This window comes from Rhinoderma darwinii, chromosome 4 (genome assembly GCF_050947455.1).
Source record: "Rhinoderma darwinii isolate aRhiDar2 chromosome 4, aRhiDar2.hap1, whole genome shotgun sequence".
Taxonomy (NCBI): domain Eukaryota; kingdom Metazoa; phylum Chordata; class Amphibia; order Anura; family Rhinodermatidae; genus Rhinoderma; species Rhinoderma darwinii.
The window spans coordinates 312737540-312759769 of record NC_134690.1 but is presented as its reverse complement, the minus strand read 5'-3'; the positions used below and the strand labels follow the sequence as shown (position 1 = coordinate 312759769).

General features: G+C 40.5%; 1 protein-coding gene across 1 annotated transcript in view; it reads right to left on the bottom strand.

Annotated features, from left to right (window-relative positions):
* Nucleotides 1-22230, bottom strand: part of WDR27 (WD repeat domain 27) — a 755361-nt gene that overhangs the window by 173827 nt on the left and 559304 nt on the right. The window contains exon 24 of the mRNA XM_075862730.1: nt 3365-3463. Coding sequence (XP_075718845.1) covers nt 3365-3463 — 99 coding nt within the window. The remainder of the gene's footprint in view (nt 1-3364; nt 3464-22230) is intronic.

Here is a 22230-nt window from a genome sequence, read left to right as displayed (position 1 = left end):
TATCACTGTAATTACATGTGGTGCACAAGAGCATGTAATGTGGAATGATAATGGAAACTTTTATCCCATCATTTTAAACCACAAACAATTTTTTGTCATTTAAAAAGCTTCTGGTCTGAGGCCCCAGTACCTATTATATTAGGGAATTGTCTCACAGAGACTGCTGTGAAACCAGCCAACACTACACGACACCCAGATTGAATTCCATTTACAGAATATGGGATGCTCTATTGTGCTAACAGCACGGTAGTTTCACTCCTGACTTGAATTAAAGGAACACTGATACATTGTGTGATGTCTAGTTCAGGGCCTGAAGTCTGTGGTATTCTTTGAAATTTTGCACCGTGCACCACCACACAGGCCCTGCTCTAGATATAACAGTGTGTTTCAGTTTTTCCTGGGGTGATCCTTAAAATTCTATGAGAACTAAAAGAAGCTTATTCTACAATATTTAGGATTCTGTGACCATCTGTCACCCACCAACAGTCAACAACCTTGGTAGTACATTTTTAGGTTAAAGTAAAGTTTCACCTTTTTAATAACATTGGATTTACAATCAAATCTAGAATCTAATACATTTCTAATATACTGTATCTCTTTATTATTTTTGTGGTTTTCACTTATCAGTTATTTTTATTAGGTTTGGAGTTAAAAAGAAACCTCTCGTTTCCTGGAACCCATCAGCAATCAGCTTGTCTGCATGTAGTAAAAGAACATCAGTGAAATGTACTGTGTTATGCCTAGTGCAAGGCTTGAGGGGATGGTTCATTGACATATCTATTTAGTGTTCTCTGAATCTCCAGGTCATGCGCTGCCCCTTCAGGCCCTGCACTAGTCATAACACAATGTATCAGTTTTACCTAGAGTGTTCTTTTAAACTGAAACACGGCTGATTTTGTGTGGTGGGTCCAGCCGCAAAAATCTGCCGTGGAACTATTTCTCTCTCCCATTGACTTCAATCGGTGGTTCGGGTGGAATTCGCCGGAAGATCCAGCAGGACACTTTTACCTGCTAACTGAAAAAAATCAGCTAGCGGGAAAAAGAAGCATTTGACTTCCATTGAAATGAATGGGGGCGGCATATTTCCTCTGTGTGAACATAGAAGAACATAGAACAAGAAGAACAAACAGTATTTCCCACCAAAATATGCAAGCAATAGTGGGAGATTCAGTGTCAAATAGTGCGGTCCAGTTGTTGAGGTCACCATAAGGTGCCTAAAGTGTATCAACATAAAAGCGGTAGCCCCAAGCATTGTTCGGAGGATCTGTACATTTTTATTTCTTCACATTTAGGAAATTGGTGACAGGCCTTTTTTAGGAATAGCACCCTAGTATAAATAACATTTGAAGCACAACACACAATTTGCATTGAAGATATTTGTATCCCTTTAGTTATTAAGATTCTAGGAAAATCCTATATAAAAAGATATTTATTATATGGGGAATGTCACAGTCTATAATCACATGTATTACCTATATATTATGGAAGTCTTACAGTATATGTACACTACCGTTCAAAAGTTTGGGGTCACCCAGACAATTTTGTGTTTTCCGTGAAAACTCACACTTATATTTATCAAATGAGTTGCAAAATGACTAGAAAATATAGTCAAGACATTGACAAGGTTAGAAATAATGATTTTTATTTCAAATAATAATTTTCTCCTTCAAACTTTGCTTTCATCAAAGAATGCTCCATTTGCAGCAATTACAGCATTGCAGACCTTTGGCATTCTAGCTGTTAAATTGCTGAGGTAATCGGGAGATATTTCACCCCATGCTTCCAGAAGCCCCTCCCACAAGTTGGATTGGCTTGATGGGCACTTCTTGCGTACCATACGGTTAAGCTGCTCCCACAACAGCTCTATGGGGTGAGATCTGGTGACTGCGCTGGCCACTCCATTACAGATAGAATACCAGCTGTCTGCTTCTTCCCTAAATAGTTCTTGCATAATTTGGAGGTGTGCTTTGGGTCATTGTTCTGTTGTAGGATGAAATTGGCTCCAATCAAGCGCTGTCCACAGGGTATGGCATGGCGTTGCAAAATGGAGTGATAGCCTTCCTTATTCAAAATCCCTTTTACCTTGTACAAATCTCCCACTTTACCAGCACCAAAGCAACCCCAGACCATCACATTACCTCCACCATGCTTGACAGATGGCGTCAGGCACTCTTCCAGCATCTTTTCAGTTGTTCTGCGTCTCACAAATGTTCTTCTGTGTGATCCAAACACCTCAAACTTCGATTTGTCTGTCCATAACACTTTTTTCCAATCTTCCTCTGTCCAATGTCTGTGTGCTTTTGCCCATATTAATCTTTTCCTTTTATTAGCCAGTCTCAGATATGGCTTTTTGTTTGCCACTCTTTCCTGAAGGCCAGCATCCCGGAGTCGCCTCTTCACTGAAGACGTTGACACTGGCGTTTTGCGGGTACTATTTAATGAAGCTGCCAGTTGAGGACCTGTGAGGCGTCTATTTCTCAAACTAGAGACTCTAATGTACTTGTCTTGTTGCTCAGTTGTGCAGCGGGGCCTCCCACTTCTCTTTCTACTCTGGTTAGAGCCTGTTTGTGCTGTCCTCTGAAGGGAGTAGTACACACCATTGTAGGAAATCTTCAGTTTCTTGGCAATTTCTCGCATGGAATAGCCTTCATTTCTAAGAACAAGAATAGACTGTCGAATTTCACATGAAATCGAGCCCACAAATGTAATGCTCCATATTCTCAACTAGCTCAAAGGAAGGTCAATTTTATAGCTCCTCTAAACATCAAAACTGTTTACAGTGGTGCTAACATAATTGCACAAGGGTTTTCAAGTGTTTTCTAATCATCCATTAGCCTTCTAACACAGTTAGCAAACACAATGTACCATTAGAACACTGGAGTGATGGTTGCTGGAAATGGGCCTCTATACACCTATGTAGATATTGCATTAAAAACCAGACATTTGCAGCTAGAATAGTCATTTAGCACATTAACAATGTATAGAGTGTATTTCTGATTAATTTAATGTCATCTTCATTGAAAAAAACTGTGCTTTTCTTTCAAAAATAAGGAAATTTCTAAGTGACCCTAAACTTTTGAACGGTAGTGTAAGTTCAAAATAAATCTTGTAAAAGGAGCTAAACATGAGCATTCATTATTATCTATCATGAGTTGTAAATGGCAAAGCACTCAAAGAAGGATGTTCTTCCTTGGAGAACTTACCATCTGATGATTTGCATGAATAGACTCAAATACATGTTACATCTTGTCTTAAGAAGGTAAACCCTTTATGAGTAAATTTATATGAACTGGAGTAAAACATAATTTTACTGTTTTTAAAGTGATAACTAGTAATATATAATAAAACATCAGCAGAAACATACCTGTGGAAAAGATGGATTGAATGCTACATTGATGACAGATTCTGAGTGTTCTGGAAGCTTTTGCAGGTATGTGCTGGCACGTGTTTCATAAATGTATGCCTAAAATGAAATATGAATACATAAGACTTCGAATTTTCAACCCCTTCTCTCTTTGGCCACTTTTGACCTTTCTGACAGCCTAATTTTTCAAATCTGACATGTTTCACTTTATGCGGTAATAAATTCGGAATGCTTTTACCTATCCAAGCGGTACCGAGATTGTTTTCTCGTGACACGTTGGACTTTATGTTTAGAGATGAGCGAACTTATGAGAAGTTCGGTTGGTTCGCCGAATTTCACGAAAAAGTTCGATTCGGACCGAACTAGTTCTGACCGAACCTGTAATTTCCGTGCGCCGAGCATGGTACTGTCCAGGGTGCTGAAAGAGTTAATGGACTGCACTAACTCTTTCAGCAACCTTGACAGTACCAAGCTCGGCGCGCGGAAAATATAATTTTAATGTAATAAAAAAAAATACGTTCATACTTACATTCCTCCTGTCCGGCCTCCAGCGATGACGTTTCATCCATGTCGCCGCTGCAGCCAATCACAGGTTGTAGTGGCGGTCATGCACGTCAGAAGGCCGGCCTCCAGGGATGACTCATCATCCCACGTGACCACCTCTGCAGCCAATCACAGGTTGCAGCGGCCTCTGCAGCCAATCACAGGCTGCAACGGCCTCTGCAGCCAATCAAAGGCTGCCGCGTCAGGAAAGAAGGTCGGACTGGAGGAAGAAGAGGGACTCGTCACCAAGACTACGACCGGGTACGTATGAAATGCTTTTTATTTTATTTTTAATCAGCAGCCTCTTTTCTCTATCAGTGATTGATAGAGACAAGTGGCTGCCGATTAGTATAATATTATTGTAATGTTTTTTCTGCCCGCCCGGGTTCGGTCAAAACGTGTTCGGCCAAACCCGGTGAAGTTCGGATTCGCTGCGAACCGAACTTTTCGCGAAGTTCGGACCGAAACCGGGTTCGGTTGTCCCGGTTCGCTCATCTCTATTTATGTTACTTGCAAAATTTGCTTGATACATTCAGTATTTAATTGTGAAAAACACCAAAATTTTGCGAAAAATGTCAAAAATGTGCATTTTTCTAAATTTAAATGTATCAGTTAAACCACACAAAGTTGTTGCTAATTCACATCCCCCATATGTCTACTTTAGATGTACATCGTTTTTTTGAATATCGTTTTATTTTTCTAGGACGTTACAAGGCTTAGGACTTTAGCACTTAAAGAACAAAATTTGTCTTGTATATGTTTAATTGTAAGTTGCTACTATCATACAATATCAAATTGGACTTTATTGCTTACTAGAGTGAGTAAAGATCTGTGCTCTATTAGTTATCTGCTCTCTATTTATTATCACCGTGTTCACGGAGAGGCAGTGAATAGCAGCACAATGTTAAATTAGCTGGCCTCTATACGTCAGCTGGCTTAGTTAGTGCTGTCAGGGATTTTGCCCTGCAGCGTCTTTCAGGATACTCGCACCACTCTCCTATAAGGAGCAGCGCTTTTGCTTTTAAGTCGTTGCCGACTATTGATTGATATTTGTAGGTAGCATTCGATTAAGCTAGGACCTTCAACATTGAATTAGTTAATATGTCTGGACACCCGACGCGCGTTTCGCCGGCATTCCGGCTTCCTCTTTCATTCATTCTAACATTATAAAGTGCCGTCATTTAGAGTCTTGCTATTCACAGCTTCTCACAAACGCAGGGTGGGAACTGACATTGAGCAATTAAGAATCAGAGCACTCCCTGTAGTGCTCATTCACACAGGTTACCGCATCACTGCTATTTCTGGTAGAAATGACCAGCGTGGCATAACAAACAAATGTGGACTGTTATATTAACATAACAATTGTAAAATAGACACTTTATAAAATCTAGCACAATACTCCAACAGTAATTCAATCTTGAGAATATCAACTAGCAGCAAGTGCTGATTTTTTCAGTAAATACGAGCATTTAAATAACCTTACATTTCTATGAACTAGCTAGCCAACATTGACACAAACCGTGCATAGCATAGAACCAAGGAATTGATACAATGTCTATTGACTAACAGAAACATTGCAACTATCAGTGTACACAGAACAGTAGATACAATGTTCAGAGACTGACAGCCAGTGCTGAAACACGTAGTGCACATAACATACCAGTGTAGTCAGATCTTTACTCACTCTAGTAAGCAATAAAGTCCAATTTGATATTGTATGATAGTAGCAACTTACAATTAAACATATACAAGACAAATTTTGTTCTTTAACCCCTTCCCGCCGGATCACGTATATATACGTCATTAAAATCGGTGGCTTACCGCCTTTTCACGTAAATATACGTCATGGAGATGAAGCTGGCTCAGGAGCTGAGCCAGCGACATCACCACCGGGTGACAGCTGTATGTTACAGCTGGCACCCTAAGGTATCGGCCAGGACCGGAGCTAGCATCCGATCCGACCGATTAACCCCTCACATGCTGCGTTCAATAGAGATCGCAGCATGTGAGGAGTTTATAGCCACCGGCACCCCAGCAACGTGATCGCTGGGTTGCCGGTGGCTGCAAAGGCGATCGGAGGGCTAATGCTTACCTCCCGATCAGCCTGTAACGGAATCCTCCTATGCCCCGTCGTCGGCGGGGCCCAGGAGGCTTCCGGTAACATCGGCAAGATGGCGCCGGCTCAGCTTCCGGCTCAGAAGCTGAGCCGGCGTCATCAGCAGTGGGTGTCCGCTGTATGTTACAGCGGACACCCCGATCTATCGCCAGGAACCGGAGCTAGCTCCGATTCCTGGCATTAACCCCTTCGATGCAGCGATCCATTGTGATCGCTGCATCCTAGAGGTTTGTAGAAAATCGGCAGCCTTGCCATGCGATGGCAAGGCTGGCGACTGCTACCATGGCAACAGGAGCCCTAACAATGGACTCCTGTCTGCCATTACGTAAGCTGATTAGGCCCCGCCCAGAGGCGGAGCCTAATCGGCTTGCTGTCAGTGAACAACTGACAGTTCCAATACATTGCACTACATAGGTAGTGCAATGTATTAGAACATCAAACAAATAGTTGGACATTCAAGTCCCCTAGTGGGACTAAAGAAAAGTGTAAAAAAAAGTGTAAAAAAAGTAAAAATAAAAGTTGGAAAACATACAATAAAAGTTTCAAATAATAACACAAAACACAATCGCCCTTTTTCCCTTATAAGTCATTTATTATTGAAAAAAATAATAAAGCCATACATATTTGGTATCGCAGCGATCGTAACGACCTGAACTATAAAAATATTATGTTATTTATTCCGCACAGTGAACGCCGTAAAAAAAAACCTCAAAAACACTGCCATAATTACTGTTTTTTTGGTCACTGTCTTCCAAAAATTGAAATAAAAAGTGATCAAAAAGTCGCATGTATCCAAAAATGGTACCGATAAAATCTATACCTCGTCTCGCAAAAAAAACAAGCCCTCACACAGCTCCATCGACGAAAAAATGTAAAAGTTATGGCTCTCACAACTTGGCGACAGAAAAAATACATTCTCTTTCCAAAAGTAATTTTATTGTGCAAAAAGTTATAAAAAAGTTCTATAAATTTGGTATCGCCGGAATCGTACTGACCCGCAGAATAAAGGTAACATGTAGTTTATAACGTACGGTGAACGGTGTATATAAAAAAAAAAGTGGCACAAGCTGGTCATTACATATTTGACACTGAATTGGCATATCTAGGGAACATTTTAATTTGTACCTTCCGCAGCGCAATCATTTATGGAAAAGACACGTGGGGTGAAAATGCTCACTACACCTCTTAATAAATGCCTTGAGGGGTGCAGTTTCCAAAATGGGGTCACTTCTCAGGGGTTTCTTTTATTATTTCACATCAAAGCCTCTGCAATTGTGAACCAATACTTTATAAGTCGCCAAATTAGGCCTCAATTTTACATGGTACTCTTTCACTCCTGAGCCCTGTCGAATGTCCAGGCAAAAGATTAGGGCCACATGTAGGGTGATTCTAAAACAGGGAAACACCGCATAATAATTGAGAGCTGTCTTGTTATGGTGGCACAAGCCGGGCACCACATATTGGCGTATCTAAGGAAAAATTCCCATTTTCATTCTCCCACATCGTGTGCACACGAATTTCTGCAAAACACCTGTGGGGTTAACATGCTCACTACACCCCTAGGTGAATACCTTGAGGGTGTTGTTTCCAAAATGGCGTCACTTCTGGGGGGGATCCACTGTTTTGGTCCCACATGGACTTTGCAAATGCAACATAGCGACCAGAAACCAAATGCAGCAAAATCTGTACACCAAAAGCAAATGGCGCTCCTTCCCTTCTGAGCCCTGCCGTGTGCCCAAACAGCATTTTACGACCACGTGTGGGGTATTGCCGTACTCCAGAGAAGTTGCTTTACAAGCGTTGGGGTTCTTTTTTTCCTTTATTTGTTGAGAAAATTAAAAATTTGGAGCTAAAGCTACGTCTTATTGAAGAAAAAGGATTTTTTTTATTTTCACTGCCCAATTCTAATAAAATCTATGAAACACCTGTGGGGGCAAAATGCTCACTACACCCCTAGATGGATTCCTCAAGGGGTGTAGTTTTCTCAATGGAGTCACTTTTTTGGCGTTTTCACTGTTTTGGTACCTCAGGGGCTTTGCAAATGCGACATGGCCTGCGCAAACCATTCCTGCTAAATTTGAGCTCCAAAAGCCAAATGGCGCTCTTTCCCTTCTAAGCTCCGCCGTGTGTCCAAACATCTGTTTATAACCACATGTGGGGTATTGTTTTACTCGGGAGAAATTGCTTTACAAATGTTGTGGTGCTTTTTCTCCTTTAGTCCTCGTGGAAATTAGAAAAAATTAGCTAAACCTACATAATCTTTGAAAGAATGACGATTTTTATTTTCACGGCCTACTTCCAATAATTTCTGCAAAAAACCTGCGGGGTCAAAATGCTCACTATACCCCTAGATAATTTCCTCAAGGGGTGTAGTTTCCAAAATGGGGTCACTTTTGGTGGATTTCCACTGTTTTGGCACCGAAAGAGCCCTTGAAACCTGACATGGAGCCTAAAATATTTTCTAATAAAAAGGAGGCCCAAAATCCACTGGGTGCTCCTTTGCTTCTGAGGCCGGTGCTTCAGTCCATTACCACACTAGGGCCACATGTGGGATATTTCTAAAAACTGCAGAATCTGGGCAATAAATATTGAGTTGCATTTCTCTGGTAAAAACTTCTGTGTTACAAAAAAAATAGAATAAAAATGAATTTCTGCAAAAAAAAAATGAAATTTGAAAATTTCACCTCTACGTTGCTTTAATTCCTGTGAAACGTTTAAAGGGTTAAGAAACTTTCTAAATGCTGTTTTGAATACTTTGAGGGGTGAAGATTTTAAAATGGGGTGACTTTTTGGCGGTTTCTAATATATAAGGCCCTAAAAGCCGCTTCACAACTGAACTGGCCCCTGTAAAAATAGCCTTTTGAAATTTTCTTGAAAATGTGAGAAATTGCTGCTAAAGTTCTAAGCCTTGTAACGTCCTAGAAAAATAAAAGGATGTTCAAAAAACGATGCCAATCTAAAGTAGACATATGGGGGATGTTAATTAGCAACAATTTTGTGTGGTATAACTGCCTGTCTTACAAGCAGATACATTTACATTTAGAAAAATGCAAATTTTTGCAATTTTTCACCAAATTTTGGTGTTTTTCACTGGTAAATATTGAATTTATCGACCACATTTTTCCACTATCATAAAGTCCAATGTGTCACGAGAAAACAATCTCAGAATCACTTTGATAGGTAAAAGCGTTCCGGAGTTATTACCACATAAAGTGAAATATGTCAGATTTGAAAAAATGGGTCTGGTCCTGAAGGCCAAAATGAGCTTGGTCCTGAAGGGGTTAAAGAGGCTCTGTCACCAGATTTTGCAACCCCTATCTGCAGGACCTGGGACAGGAAGTGAGTGACGTCACAGATCTGCACTGCCAGAAGCTGGGCGTTCTGACGAGAAGTATCATCCACTTCTCTTCAGAACGCCCAGCTAGTAAAAGTAGTAAAAACGCCCCGACGTACGCACATAATACACGCCCAGTTGGACTTTTACTTTAAACACACCCACTTGGACTTTTGCAAGCCTCATTTGCATAAATACAAAAATGGTCATAACTTGGCGAAAAATGCTCGTTTTTAAAAAATAAAAACGTTACTGTAATCTACATTGCAGCGCCGATCACAGGCAATAGCAGATAGGGGCTGCAAAATCTGGTGACAGAGCCTCTTTAAGTGCAGGACAAGGGGTCTTCTGCACTGCTAATTATTTTTGACCTACATTGAAAAATATAGAATTATTTTAACATAAATATATTAATAAAGTTTATTATTTTTATTTTCTACTAGAACCACAGTTCTTTTCCTCTCTTCCTTTTTCCCAAATAATTTAATAAGCAATTATTGGTGGTATACACCTTTGTGGTTCCCTCTAACTCACTTTGTATATAATAAATAAGTGAGAGTATCAGCAAAATCCCTGTTTAGGACTTTAGCAGCAATTTCTCACATTTTCAAGAAAATTTCAAAAGGCTATTTTTACAGGGGCCAGTTCTGTTGTGAAGTGGCTTTGAGGGCCTTATATATTAGAAAGCCCCTATAAGTTAGCCCATTTTAAAAACTTCACCCCTCAAAGTATTCAAACCAGCATTTAGAAAGTTGCTTAACCCTTTAGACATTTCACAGGAATTACATTTTTTTTCCAGAAATTCATTTTTAATAAAAACAAAAATTTGTAACACACAAAGTTTTATCAGAGAAATGCAACTCAAGATTTTTTGCGCAGATTCTGCAGTTCTTAGAAATTTCCCACATGTGGTCCTAGTTTGCTTATGGACTGAAGCACAGGCCTCAGAAGCAAAGGAGGACCTAGTTGATTTTGGGCCTCCTTTATATTAGAAAATATTTTAGGCGTGTCCGGTTTGAAGGGTTCTTGCGGTGCCAAAACAGTGGAAATCCCCCAAAAGTGACCCAATTTGGGAAACTAGACCCCTCAAGGAAATTATCTAGGGGTATAGTAAATAGCTGGACACACGGCAGGGCTTGGAAGGGAAAGAGCACTATTTGACTTTTGGATCTCAAATTTAGTAGGAATAGTTTGTGGAGGCCATGTCGCATTTGCAAAGCCCCCGAAGGGACAAAACAGTGGAAACCTCCCACAAGTGACCCCATTTGGAAATGACACCCCTTAAGGAAATTATCTAGGGGTATAGTGAACATTTAGACCCCACAGGTTTTTTACAGAAATTATTGGATCTAGGCCATGAAAATTAAAATCTACATTCTTTCAAAAAGAAATGTAGGTTTAGCAAATTTTTTCTAATTTCCACAAGGACTAAAGGAGAAAAAGCACCAAAACATTTGTAAAGCAATTTCTCCTGAGTAAAACAATACCCCACATGTGGTCATAAACAGCTGTTTGGATACACGGCAGGGCTTAGAAGGGATAGAGCACTATTTGACTTTTAGAGATCAAATTTAGCAGGAATGGTTTGTGGAGGCAATATCGCATTTGCAAAGCCCCTGAGGGACCAAAACAGAGAAAACGCTCAAAATGTGACTATTTAGCAAACTATACCTCTTGAGGAATTCATCCATGGGTGTAGTGTGCATGGTGTAGATTTTATTAGAATTGGGCAGTGAAAATAAAACGAATCCTTTTTCTTCAATAAGACATAGCTTTAGCTCAAAATTTTTCATTTTCTCAACAAATAAAGGAAAAAAAGATCCCCAACATTTGTATAGCAACTTCTCTAGAGTACGGAAATACTCTATATGTGCTCATAAACTGCTGTTTTGACACAGGGAAAGGATCAGAAGAGAAGGAGCGCCATTTGGCTTTTGGAGTACAGATTTTTCTGGATTGATCTTTTGGCACCATGTCACTTTTGCAAAGCCCCTAAGGTACCAGTACAGTGGAAACCCCCCCCCCCCAAAGTGATTCCATTCACGAAACTACACCCCTTGAAGAATTCATCTACGGGTATAGTGAGCATTTTGACCACACAGATGTTTTACAGATTTTATTAGAATTCGGCAGTGAAAAAAAAATAATACTTTTTCTTCAATAAGACGTAGCAACAACATTTTTCATTTTCTCAAAAGATAAAGGAAAAAAATGAACGACAAATTTTGTAAAGCACTTTCTCCCGAGTACGGCAATACCCCATATGTGGTCAGAAACTGCTGTTTGGGCACACAGTATAGCTCAGAACGAAGGAGCGCCATTTGGCTTTTGGAGTACAAATTTTGGTTTCTGGTCGCTATGTCGCATTTGCAAAGCCCCTGTGGGACCAAAACAGTGGAAACCCCCCAGAAGTGACCCCATTTTGGAAACTACACCCCTCAATGCATTTACCTAGTGGTGTAGTAAGCATGTTAACCCTGCAGGTGTTTTGTAGAAATTAGTGTGCACTCGATATTGCAGAGTGAAAATGGGATTTTTTTCATAGATATGCCAATTTGTTGTGCCCAGCTTGTGCCACCATAACAAGACAGCTCTCTAATTATTATGCAGTGTTTCCTGGTTTTAGAAACACCCTACATGTGGCCCTAATCTTTTGCCTGGACGTTCGACCAGGCTCAGGAGTGAAAGAGCACCATGCGAAATTGAGGCCTAATTTGGCGATTTGCAAAGTATTGGTTCACAATTGCAGAGGCTCTGATGTGAAATAATAAAAAGAAACCCCCCAGAAGTGACCCCATTTTGGAAACTACACCCCACAAGGTATTCACCTAGGGGTGTAGTGAGCATGTTAACCCCGCAGGTGTTTTGCAAAAATTAGTGTGCACTCGATGTTGCAGACTGAAAATGTGTTTTTTTTCCATAGATATGCCAATATGTGGTGCCCAGCTTGTGCCACCATAACAAGACAGCTCTCTAATTATTATGCTGTGTTTCCCCATTTTAGAAACACCCTACATGTGGCCCTAATCTTCTCCCTGGACTATCGACAGGGCTCAGGAGTGAAAGAGTACCATGCGAAGTTGAGGCCTAATTTGGCAACTTACACAGTATTGGTTCACAACTGCAGAGGCTCTGATGTGAAATAATAAAAGGAAACCCTGAAAAGTAACCCCATTTTGGAAACTACACCCCTCAATGCATTTACTAAGGGGTGTAGTGAGCATTTTTGCCCAACCGGTTTTATCCATAAATGATTGCGCTGCGGATGGTGCAAAGTAAAAATTTTCATTTTTTTCCTAGATGTGACATTTCAGTGCCACTGGAGACACACAGCCCAAAAATTGTTAAAAGGGTTCTCCCGGTTTTATGGCGATGCCATATATGTGGAAGGAAACTGCTGTTTGGGCTCATTGTAGGGCTCTGAAGGGAGGGAGCGCCATTTAGCTTTTGGAGCGTGGATTTTGCATGGTAGTAGTTTTGTTTGGAGCTTTACTGGTATTTCAGTTTATAATGTAGTTGTACATGAAACAGAAGAAATGTTCCCCTCGGGACTGCACAACCGCATGTTTCTTTCTTGACTTATTGGAGCCTTAACTTATTTTATTTTTGGTATTTGGTTTTGGTTTTGGAGGGTTTTTTTTTTTTTGCATGACGAGCTGTAGTTATTATTGGTACCATTTTTGGGAACATGTGACTTTTTGATTCCTTTTTCATCCATTTTTTTGGGTGGCAAGGTGATCAAAAAACAGCAATTCTGGCATAGTTTTTTTTTATATAGCGTTCACCATGTGTCATAAATTACATGTTAACTTTATTCTGCGGGTCAGTACGATTCCGGCGATACCAAATTTATAGCACTTTTTTATGTTTTACAACTTTTTGCTCAATAAAATTACTTTTGTAAAAAGAATGTATTTTTTCTGTCGCCATGTTGTAAGAGCCATAACTTTTACATTTTTTAGTCTACGGAGCTGTATGAGGGCTTTTTTTTTTTTGCGAGACAGGCTATAGTTTTTATAGATACCATTTTTGGATACATGCAACTTTTTGATCACGTTTTAGTTCAATTTCTGATAGTATCTTTTAGGCTTTTATTTTTATGGCGTTTACTGCGCGGGACAAAAAACATAATATTTTTAGAGTTCAGGTCGTTACGGACGCAGCGATACCAAATATGTATGTTTTTTTGGTTTTTTTTCAATAATGAATCACTTGATAAGAGAAAAAGGGTAATTGTGTTTTATTTTATTACTTGAAACTTTCATTTTATTTTTTACAATTTTAAGTTTTTTACTTTTTTTTTTACACTTTCCTTTAGTCCCACTAGGGGACTTGAAGGTCCAACTGTTTGATTGATGTTCTAATACATTGCACTACCTATTAGAACTGTCAGTTGTTCACTGACAGCAAGCCAATCAGGCTCCGCCTCCAGTCGGGGCCTAATCGTCTTCCGTAATGGCAGACAGGAGGCCATTGTTAGGCCTCCTGTTGCCGTAGTAGCAGTCAGCAGCCTTGCCATCGCATGGCAGGCTGCCGATTTGCTACAAACCACTAAGATGCAGCGATCAGTTTCAATCGCTGCATCTAGGGGGTTAATGGCAGGAATCGGAGCTAGCTCCAGTTACTGCCATTACAGTGGGCTGTCCGCTGTAACATACAGCGTGCAGCCACTGCTGATGACGCCGGCTCAGTTCCTAAAACGGAAGCTGAGACAGCGCCATCTTGCCGATGGTACCGGAAGCCTTTTAGGCCCCACCTCCGAGCGGGGCATAGGAGGCTTCCGTTGCTGGCAGACCGGGAGGCAAGTATTATTGCCATTGCAGTCACCGGCAACCCAGCAATCACGTTGCTGGGGTGCCGGTGGCGCAAAAACCCTCACATGCTGCGATCTCCGTTGAACGCAGCATCTGAGGGGTTAATCGGCCGGATCGGGGGCTAGCTCCAGTCCTGGCCGTTACATCAGGGTGCCAGTTGTAACATACAGCTAGCACCCGGCGGTGATGGTGCGGGCTCCTTTCCTGAGCCCACACTATCACCGTAAAGTAATAGTACTGCGCTTTGCGGGAAGCCCTGCATGACTGTGCCATATATATGGCGGATGTCGGGAAGGGGTTAAAGAGGATCTGCCACTAGTTTATTAACCCCTTCATGACACAGGCTGTTTTGGCCTTAAAGACAAAGCCGATTTTTTTCAATCCGATGTGACAATTTATGTGGTAATAACCTTGGAAAGCTTCTACCTATCCAAACGATTCTGAGATTGTTTTCTTGTGACATATTGTACTTTATGTTAGTGAAAAAAATTTGGTCGATTAAATTCAATATTTACTTGTAAAAGGAACATAATTTAGAGGAAATTTGCAAAAATTACCACTTTTCTAAATTTAAATGTATCTCGTTGTAAAACAGATAGTAATACCACTCAAAATAGTTACTATTTCACATTTTCCATATGTCTTCTTTATGATGGCATCATTTTTTTGAACGTTCTTTTCTTTTTATGGGACGTTACAAGGCTTAGAAATTTAGCAGCAATTTCAATCTCACATATTCAAGAAAATTTCAAAAGGCTATTTTTTTCAGGGACCTGTTCAGTTGTGAAGTGGCTTTGAGGGGTCCATACACTACAAACCCCCATACATCATCCCATTTTTAAAAAAACTTCACCCCTTAAAGTATTCAAAACAGCATTAAGATTTCATTTTTTTTGCAGAACTTAATTTTACAAGAGAAACGGAACTCAATATTTATTGCCCAGATTCTGCAGTTTTTAGTAATATCCAATATGTGGCCCTAGTCTGCTTATGGACTGAAACACGGGCCTCAGAAGCAAAGGAGCACCTAGAGTATTTTGGGGCCTTCTTTTTATTAGAATATATTTTAGGCACCATGTCAGGTTTAAAGAGGTCTTGTGGGGCCAAAACAGTGGAAACACTCCCAAAAAGACACCATTTGGCAAACTACAACCCCCAAGTAATTTATCAAGGGGTATAGTGAGCATTTTGACCTCACAAGTATTTTGCTGAATTTAGTGGAATGAGGCAGTGAAATTTTTTTCCAATATAACTTAATAATTTTCAATTTTTATAAGGCATAAAGGACAAAAAACAACTCAACAGTTGAAAAGCAATTTATCCCGATTACCGCAGTACCCCATATGTGTAATATACTGCTGTTTGGACACATGGCAGAGCTCAGAAGGGATGGAGCGCCATTTGGCTTTTGTAGCTGAAGTTTTGCTGCAATGGCTTTCGGGTGCCATGTCGCACTTGCAAAGTCCCTGTGGGACCAAAGCAGTGGAAAACCCTCAAAAGTAACCCCATTTTGGAAACTACACCCCGAAGGAATTTATCGAGAGGAATAGTAAGCATTTTGACCCCACAGTTTGTTTGTTTTTTGCCAAGTTTAGTGGAATTAGGCCATGAAATTGAAAAGATACATTTTTCCGATTAAAAGTGGACATTTTCAATATTTACAAGGAATAAAGTCGAAAAAGTATCCCAACATTTGAAAAGCAATTTATCCCGATTTTGGAAATACCCCATAAGTGGTCATAAACTGCTGTTTGGACACACTGCAGGGCTAAGAAGGGAAGGAGGGCCATTTGGAGATCAAATTTAGCTGGAATGGTTTTCGTGTACCATGTCACATTTCAAAAGCCCCTGTGGGACCAAAACAGTAAGAGCCCCTCAAAGTGACCCCATTTGGGAAACTACACACCTTAAGGAATCTATCTAGGGGTATAATAAGCATTTAGACCCCAAAGGTCTTTTGCAGAATTTATTGTAATTATGATGTAAAAATTAATATCAAAATTGTTTCCACAAGGCAATATCCCACATGTGGTCATAAACTGCTATTTGGACACACAGCAAGACTCTAAGGGGAAGAAGCGCAATTTGGTTTTTGGAGTGGAGATTTTACAAAATTAGTTTTCTGACACCATGTTGCATTGAGCTAAGGTAACAGTACATTGGAAAGCACCGAAAAATTACCCCATTTTGGAAACTACATCCCTGAAGAAATTAATCTAGAGGTATTGTGAGCATTTTGACCCCGCAAGTGTTTTGCAGAAATTAGTGCGCAGTGGATGTTGCAGATTGAAAATTGCCATTTTTCCACTGATATGCCATTTCAGTGACCAGTGCCCGGCTTGTACCACTGGAGACACACACCACATAAATTGTTAAGCAGGTTCTCCAGAATACAGTAATACCCATTATATGGTCATAAACTGTTGTTTGGGTACACTGTCAGGCTCAGAAGGACCGCCATTTGGCTTTTGGAGCAGAGATTTTGCTTGGTAGAAGTTTTGTTTGGGGTTTTAATCTGTAATCTGTGTGGAGTACATCAGGGTATATGTACATTTTGCGGAGTACATCAGGGAATATATAAGCTAGACGGAGTACATCAGGCAATATGTAAGCTGTGCGGAGTACATCAGGGTATATGTAAGCTGTGCGGAGTACATCAGGGTATATGTAAGCTGGGTGGAATACATCAGAGTATATGTAAGCGAAGTGCATCAGGGCATAATACGATGATGTAATAATGGGTTGAATGAATAATAATATTAATAATCCATGGATTGGTGTGGTACGCTTTGAACCAATCCTTTATGCACAGGTCGGGTTTTTTGGGTATTATACAAAATATCTGCTCTCCAGTATTGCCTAATCTTTGACTTCTTCACTAGCCCTATCAGCAGCACAAGGCCCTAAAGTGTTGTCCTCTCCACTGCATCATCGGGATCCACCTCTTGTGTTTAGCAAATGATGATGTTGGGTTTTTTGTGGAAAAACTAGTGGACCTTAAAAATTTATCTGGGCCGTCATTTTGCATAATTTTGCTTCATTGCGTTTTGAGAGTCATAACGTGTTATTTTTCCATTGACGGAGCTATGTGAGGGCTTGTTTTTTGTGTAACGAGTTGTAATTTGTATTGGTTCCATTTTGGGGTACATGCGATTTTTTTTCTTTATCACTATTTATTCCATTTATTGGGAGACGAAGAAACCATAAAACAGCAATTCTAGCATTGTTTTGTTCTTTTTTACAGTGTTCACCTTGGAGTATAAACAACATGTTAACTTTATTCTGTGGGTCGATACGATTACAGTGATACCAAATTTATATAGTTTTTTTGCGTTTTAGTACTTTCCCACAATATAAATACTCTTTTTAAAAAAAAAAAGTCATGTTTTAGTGTCGCCATGTTTTGACAGCCATAACTTTTTATATTTTTCAGTTGATATCGCATTTGTGGGTACCATTTGCGACTCTTTGATCACTTTTTATTAAAAAAAAAACTAAGACCAGTTCACCAAAGAAATAAATTTTACGGTGATCACCGTGCGGTAAAAATAACGTGATATTTTTATAGTTCAGGCCGTTCCGAATGCGGCGATATGTATTATGTATAGTTTTTTTCATTTTTTTTCTAATTATAAAGGACTTGATCAAGGAAACTGGGCGATTTTATTGTTTTTATTACTTTAAAACATTTATTTATTTTTCTTTAAACATTTGTTTTTTACTTTTTTTCACTTTTTTTTTTTAGTTACCTGGGTTCTTGAAATTTTGATCCCTGGTACAATGCACTGCACTACTTATTGTATTTATAACTGACAGCCATCAGGTCGTGGGCAGAACCTAATAGGCTTCCGTACCTGGCCGACCAGGAAGCCGTTGCTAGGCTTCCGGGTTGCCATAGCAACCATCAGCACCCGCGATCGCTCGTGAGGGGGGCAGTGGGGTACAGAGGGAGCCCCCTCCCTCTGTCAACCACATCAATGCGGCGGATGCCATTGACCACCGCATTGAAGGGGTTAAACGGCCGTGATCAGTAGTAACTGCGATCGCCGCCGTTGCTGTGGGATATCACATGTACATCTTCATCTACAGGACGTGTCTGGTACGTCAGATTGCGGTAAGTTACATGCAATGCTGACGTACCAGACCCGTCATTTTGCGGGAAGAGCTTAATTCCCTATCTCTTAAGTAATCTAATAGGCGCTATGATACTGATAACTACATAGTAATTTTTTTTAAAACTTTTATTATTTGCAAAATTGTGTGCATTTTTTTATGCTAATTTGGCTAAATATGGGAGGTAACTCTTTCTTTCCGCTCTGGGCGGTGTAATGTTCTCTGTATGATGCTGTCCAATCAGCATACAGCTTCTCCCCCTTCCCAGCCCAGCAATACAGCGTAATCATATAGTATACAGCTTCCATTCACGACTGTTTTCAACTGGTAATACCTCCGGTAGTTTCACAGCTAGAACTGCGATCTTGGTGTCATATAAAAGATTATACTCTCATCTTCAATATGCCACCAGAACCAGAACTCTTCTAAGTTGTCCACAGCCCGAGATATAGCTATTTTACGTGATTCCCATTCACTCCAGTCTCTCACACTGTGTTTGAAGCAGCTTCATGCTGATACGACAGCGTCAGAGGCTGTGTGGTAGCTCCACCTCAGGAGAATCGCTGATGTTGACACCCACTTGTCAAGTATAGCCTCATTTGCATATTTCGAAAAAAAAATCCTAACTTTTAAAATAAACTTTTTGGGACACAATTTTCACTAACATTATCTGTGTGACAGCGCCTATTAGATTAGCTACGAGATTCGGCATTACTAAACTAGTGACAGATCCTCTTTAAGTTCACAGCCAATTTTGGCTGTGAGGACCAGAATTTTTTTTCATATTTTCCTCTTTGCATCCCGCCACTCATTACTTTTTTATTATTTGTTTGACGTAGCTGTATAAAACGTTGTTTTTGAGCGACAAGTTGTATTTTATGTACGTGGCATTTTTTGCTACATTAACATAACAGTTTAATTTAGATACATTTTTATTGTGGCAAAAATGCTGGAAAAAAAAGCAGTTCAGCTGCAGTTTTCATTATTTATTTTTTACAGCATACACCGATCATCATATAAATTTGTTTTGCAGGTTGTTACGGTTGGGACGACACCAAATATACCAATATTATTTTATGTTTTAGGACTTCTATTTAACCCCTTAGTAACGCCTTTACCCTGTGGTATAAATAACATAACATAATAACTTTATTCAGCGGGTCATTACAACTGCGGCGATGTTTTACTACATTTACACAGTAAAAACACTTTTCATTCAAAATTATTTGTTTGTGTCGCCATGTTTTTAAAGCCATAACTTTTTTATTTTTCTGCTGACTCAACTTTGAGGGCTTATTTTTTGCGGAATGACTTGCAGTTAAATTGGTATAATTTTGGAGTACATAAGACTTTTTGTTCACATTTTATCAAATTTTTTTGAAGGCAGGATGAACAGAAAACAACGATTCTGTCATTGTTTTTTATTTTATATTCTGCGGTGTTCACCGCATGGGTAAATAAAGTAATAGTTTTATAGTTGAGGTCGTTACGGACACAGCACTGCCAAATGTGTTTTTGTTTGTTTTTTTCATAATAAAGCATTTTGTGATAGGATTAAGACGGAAAGACATAAGGAAAAAAAAAAAGTTTAAAAAAAAACAAAAACGTAAACTATTCTTACACCGTTTTCCACTGCTAAGATTGATGAATTGATGGTAGGATTCCAATATACACTACCGTTCAAAAGTTTGGGGTCACCCAGACAATTTTGTGTTTTCCATGAAAACTCACACTTATATTTAACAAATGAGTTGCAAAATTACTAGAAAATATAGTCAAGACATTGACAAGGTTAGAAATAATGATTTTTATTTCAAATAATATTTTTCTCCTTCAAACTTTGCTTTCGTCAAAGAATGCCCCATTTGCAGCAATTACAGCATTGCAGACCTTTGGCATTCTAGCTGTTAATTTGCTGAGATGAGCGAACTTATGAAAAGTTCGGTTCGGCTGGTTCGCCGAATTTCATGAAAAAGTTCGATTCGGACCGAACTAGTTCTGACCGAACCTGTAATTGAAGAAAGCCCCTAAAAATCATGTATAACACTGTTTAAAAGCCCTAGAAGCCCTGTATAACACTCTTAGGTCACCCATGAGTGTATCCAAGTACTTTTGAGCTGTCTTTAAGGCAAAGTTAGTGTCAAAGTTACGCCAACATGTATGGCTATAGGAAAACGGATGGGACACGGTGATAACTACCAGAAACCACTGCACTTGTGCATGTTGTATGCTTAATGCATTGTTAAAAAAGGTACAAAAATTAACCATTTTTGGCTGTAGATGCCTGCCAGTGTTCATACATATAAGGTGGTAAAAGAAGAAGCAATGGCTTTTGACAAGCCCTCAAAAAATTTACCCTTTATGGTGGCAGATGCCTGCCGGGGTTCATCCATACATGGATGTAAAAGCAACAAGCAATGGCTTTTGACAAGCCCTCAAAAAATGTACCCTTTTTATTGGCAGATGCCTGCCGGGGTTCATCCATACATGGATGTAAAAGCAACAAGCAATGGCTTTTCACAAGCCCTCCAAAAATGTACCCTTTTTATTGGCAGATGCCTGCCGGGGTTCATCCATACATGGATGTAAAAGCAACAAGCAATGGCTTTTCACAAGCCCTCCAGGCCTGCTTGTAGCAGACGGCAGTGGAGGTGTATTGGTGGTAGTAGAGGTAGCCAACAGACAGCACGGGTGGTGGTAGTAGTAATAGTAGCAGCACATTAAAAGACACTGGACAGTCACAGACAAAGCCCTGTGGTGGGGCTGGCCTCAGGCCTGCTTGTAGCAGACGGCAGTGGAGGTGTATTGGTGGTAGTCGAGGTAGCCAACGGACAGCAAGGGTGGTGGTAGTAGTAGTAGTAGCAGCAGCACATTAAAAGACACTGGACAGTCACAGACAAAGCCCTGTGGTGGGGCAGGCCTGCTTATAGCAGACGGCACTGGGGGTGGATTGGTGGTTTAAGTAGTAGCAGCACCAACAGCGGCACATTAAAAAAAGAGTGGACAGGATAGAATCCCGTAGTAGCAGGCGGCAGTAGCAGGCGGCAGCGGCAGCAGCAATGTCAGATCTAATCCGTGGCATCAGGCACAGGGGTTTTAAAATCCTCACCGATCCACGCTTGATTCATTTTCAGAAACGTGAGATTTTCCAAGCTGTTGGCGGACAATCTTGTTCGCTTAGGGGTGACGAAGCCCCCTGCCGCGCGGAATACCCTCTCTGACACTACACTGGAGGGTGGACAAGACAGTACACCCATGGCAAACTGGGCCAGTTCTTGCCAATGATCCAATCTGCTGACCCAGAAGTCCATGGGATCTGGGATCAGGATTTCTGACAGAGAAAGGGCACAGTCCAGGTACGAGTGAACCTGGTTGTTTAGGTGCTGGTGATGGTGAACATCCCTTTGGTGACTACGATGTGTGTCAGGTCTGGGTATTTAATGTAAAAATGTTGTCATCATATTTTCCAAACTGAATTGGCTGCTGCTGCTGCCGCTGCTGCCGCCTATTGCAGAGGTAGCTCTGCCAGAGGCGGTGGAACGATGAGACAGTGGGGTGCGGAGAGTGGCCCCCCGGTCAGACATGCTTGCAGCAGGTATTTGCCATTTGAAAGCCGTGACAAGCTGGCTGCATAGCTTCTCTCGATAATAAGCCAATTTTGCCTCCCTCTCGGAAGGCGCAAAAAACTCCCCCATTCTGGCTTTATACCGAGGGTCTAAAAGTGTGGCTATCCAGTATTCATCTCTTTGCTTCATGCTAACAATACGACAGTCAGAGCGCAAGTAACGAAGCATACAGCTCGCCATCCTGGCCAGCGTTTCCGAGGGCCCGGTTGGTTCCATCTCCGCCCCATACTGCCATGGTTGTCCATCATCAAGGTCGTCGTCGGACTCGTCATCACCACCACTGTCATGTTGTGCGGCTGCTTCATCCCCTATCCCTTCCT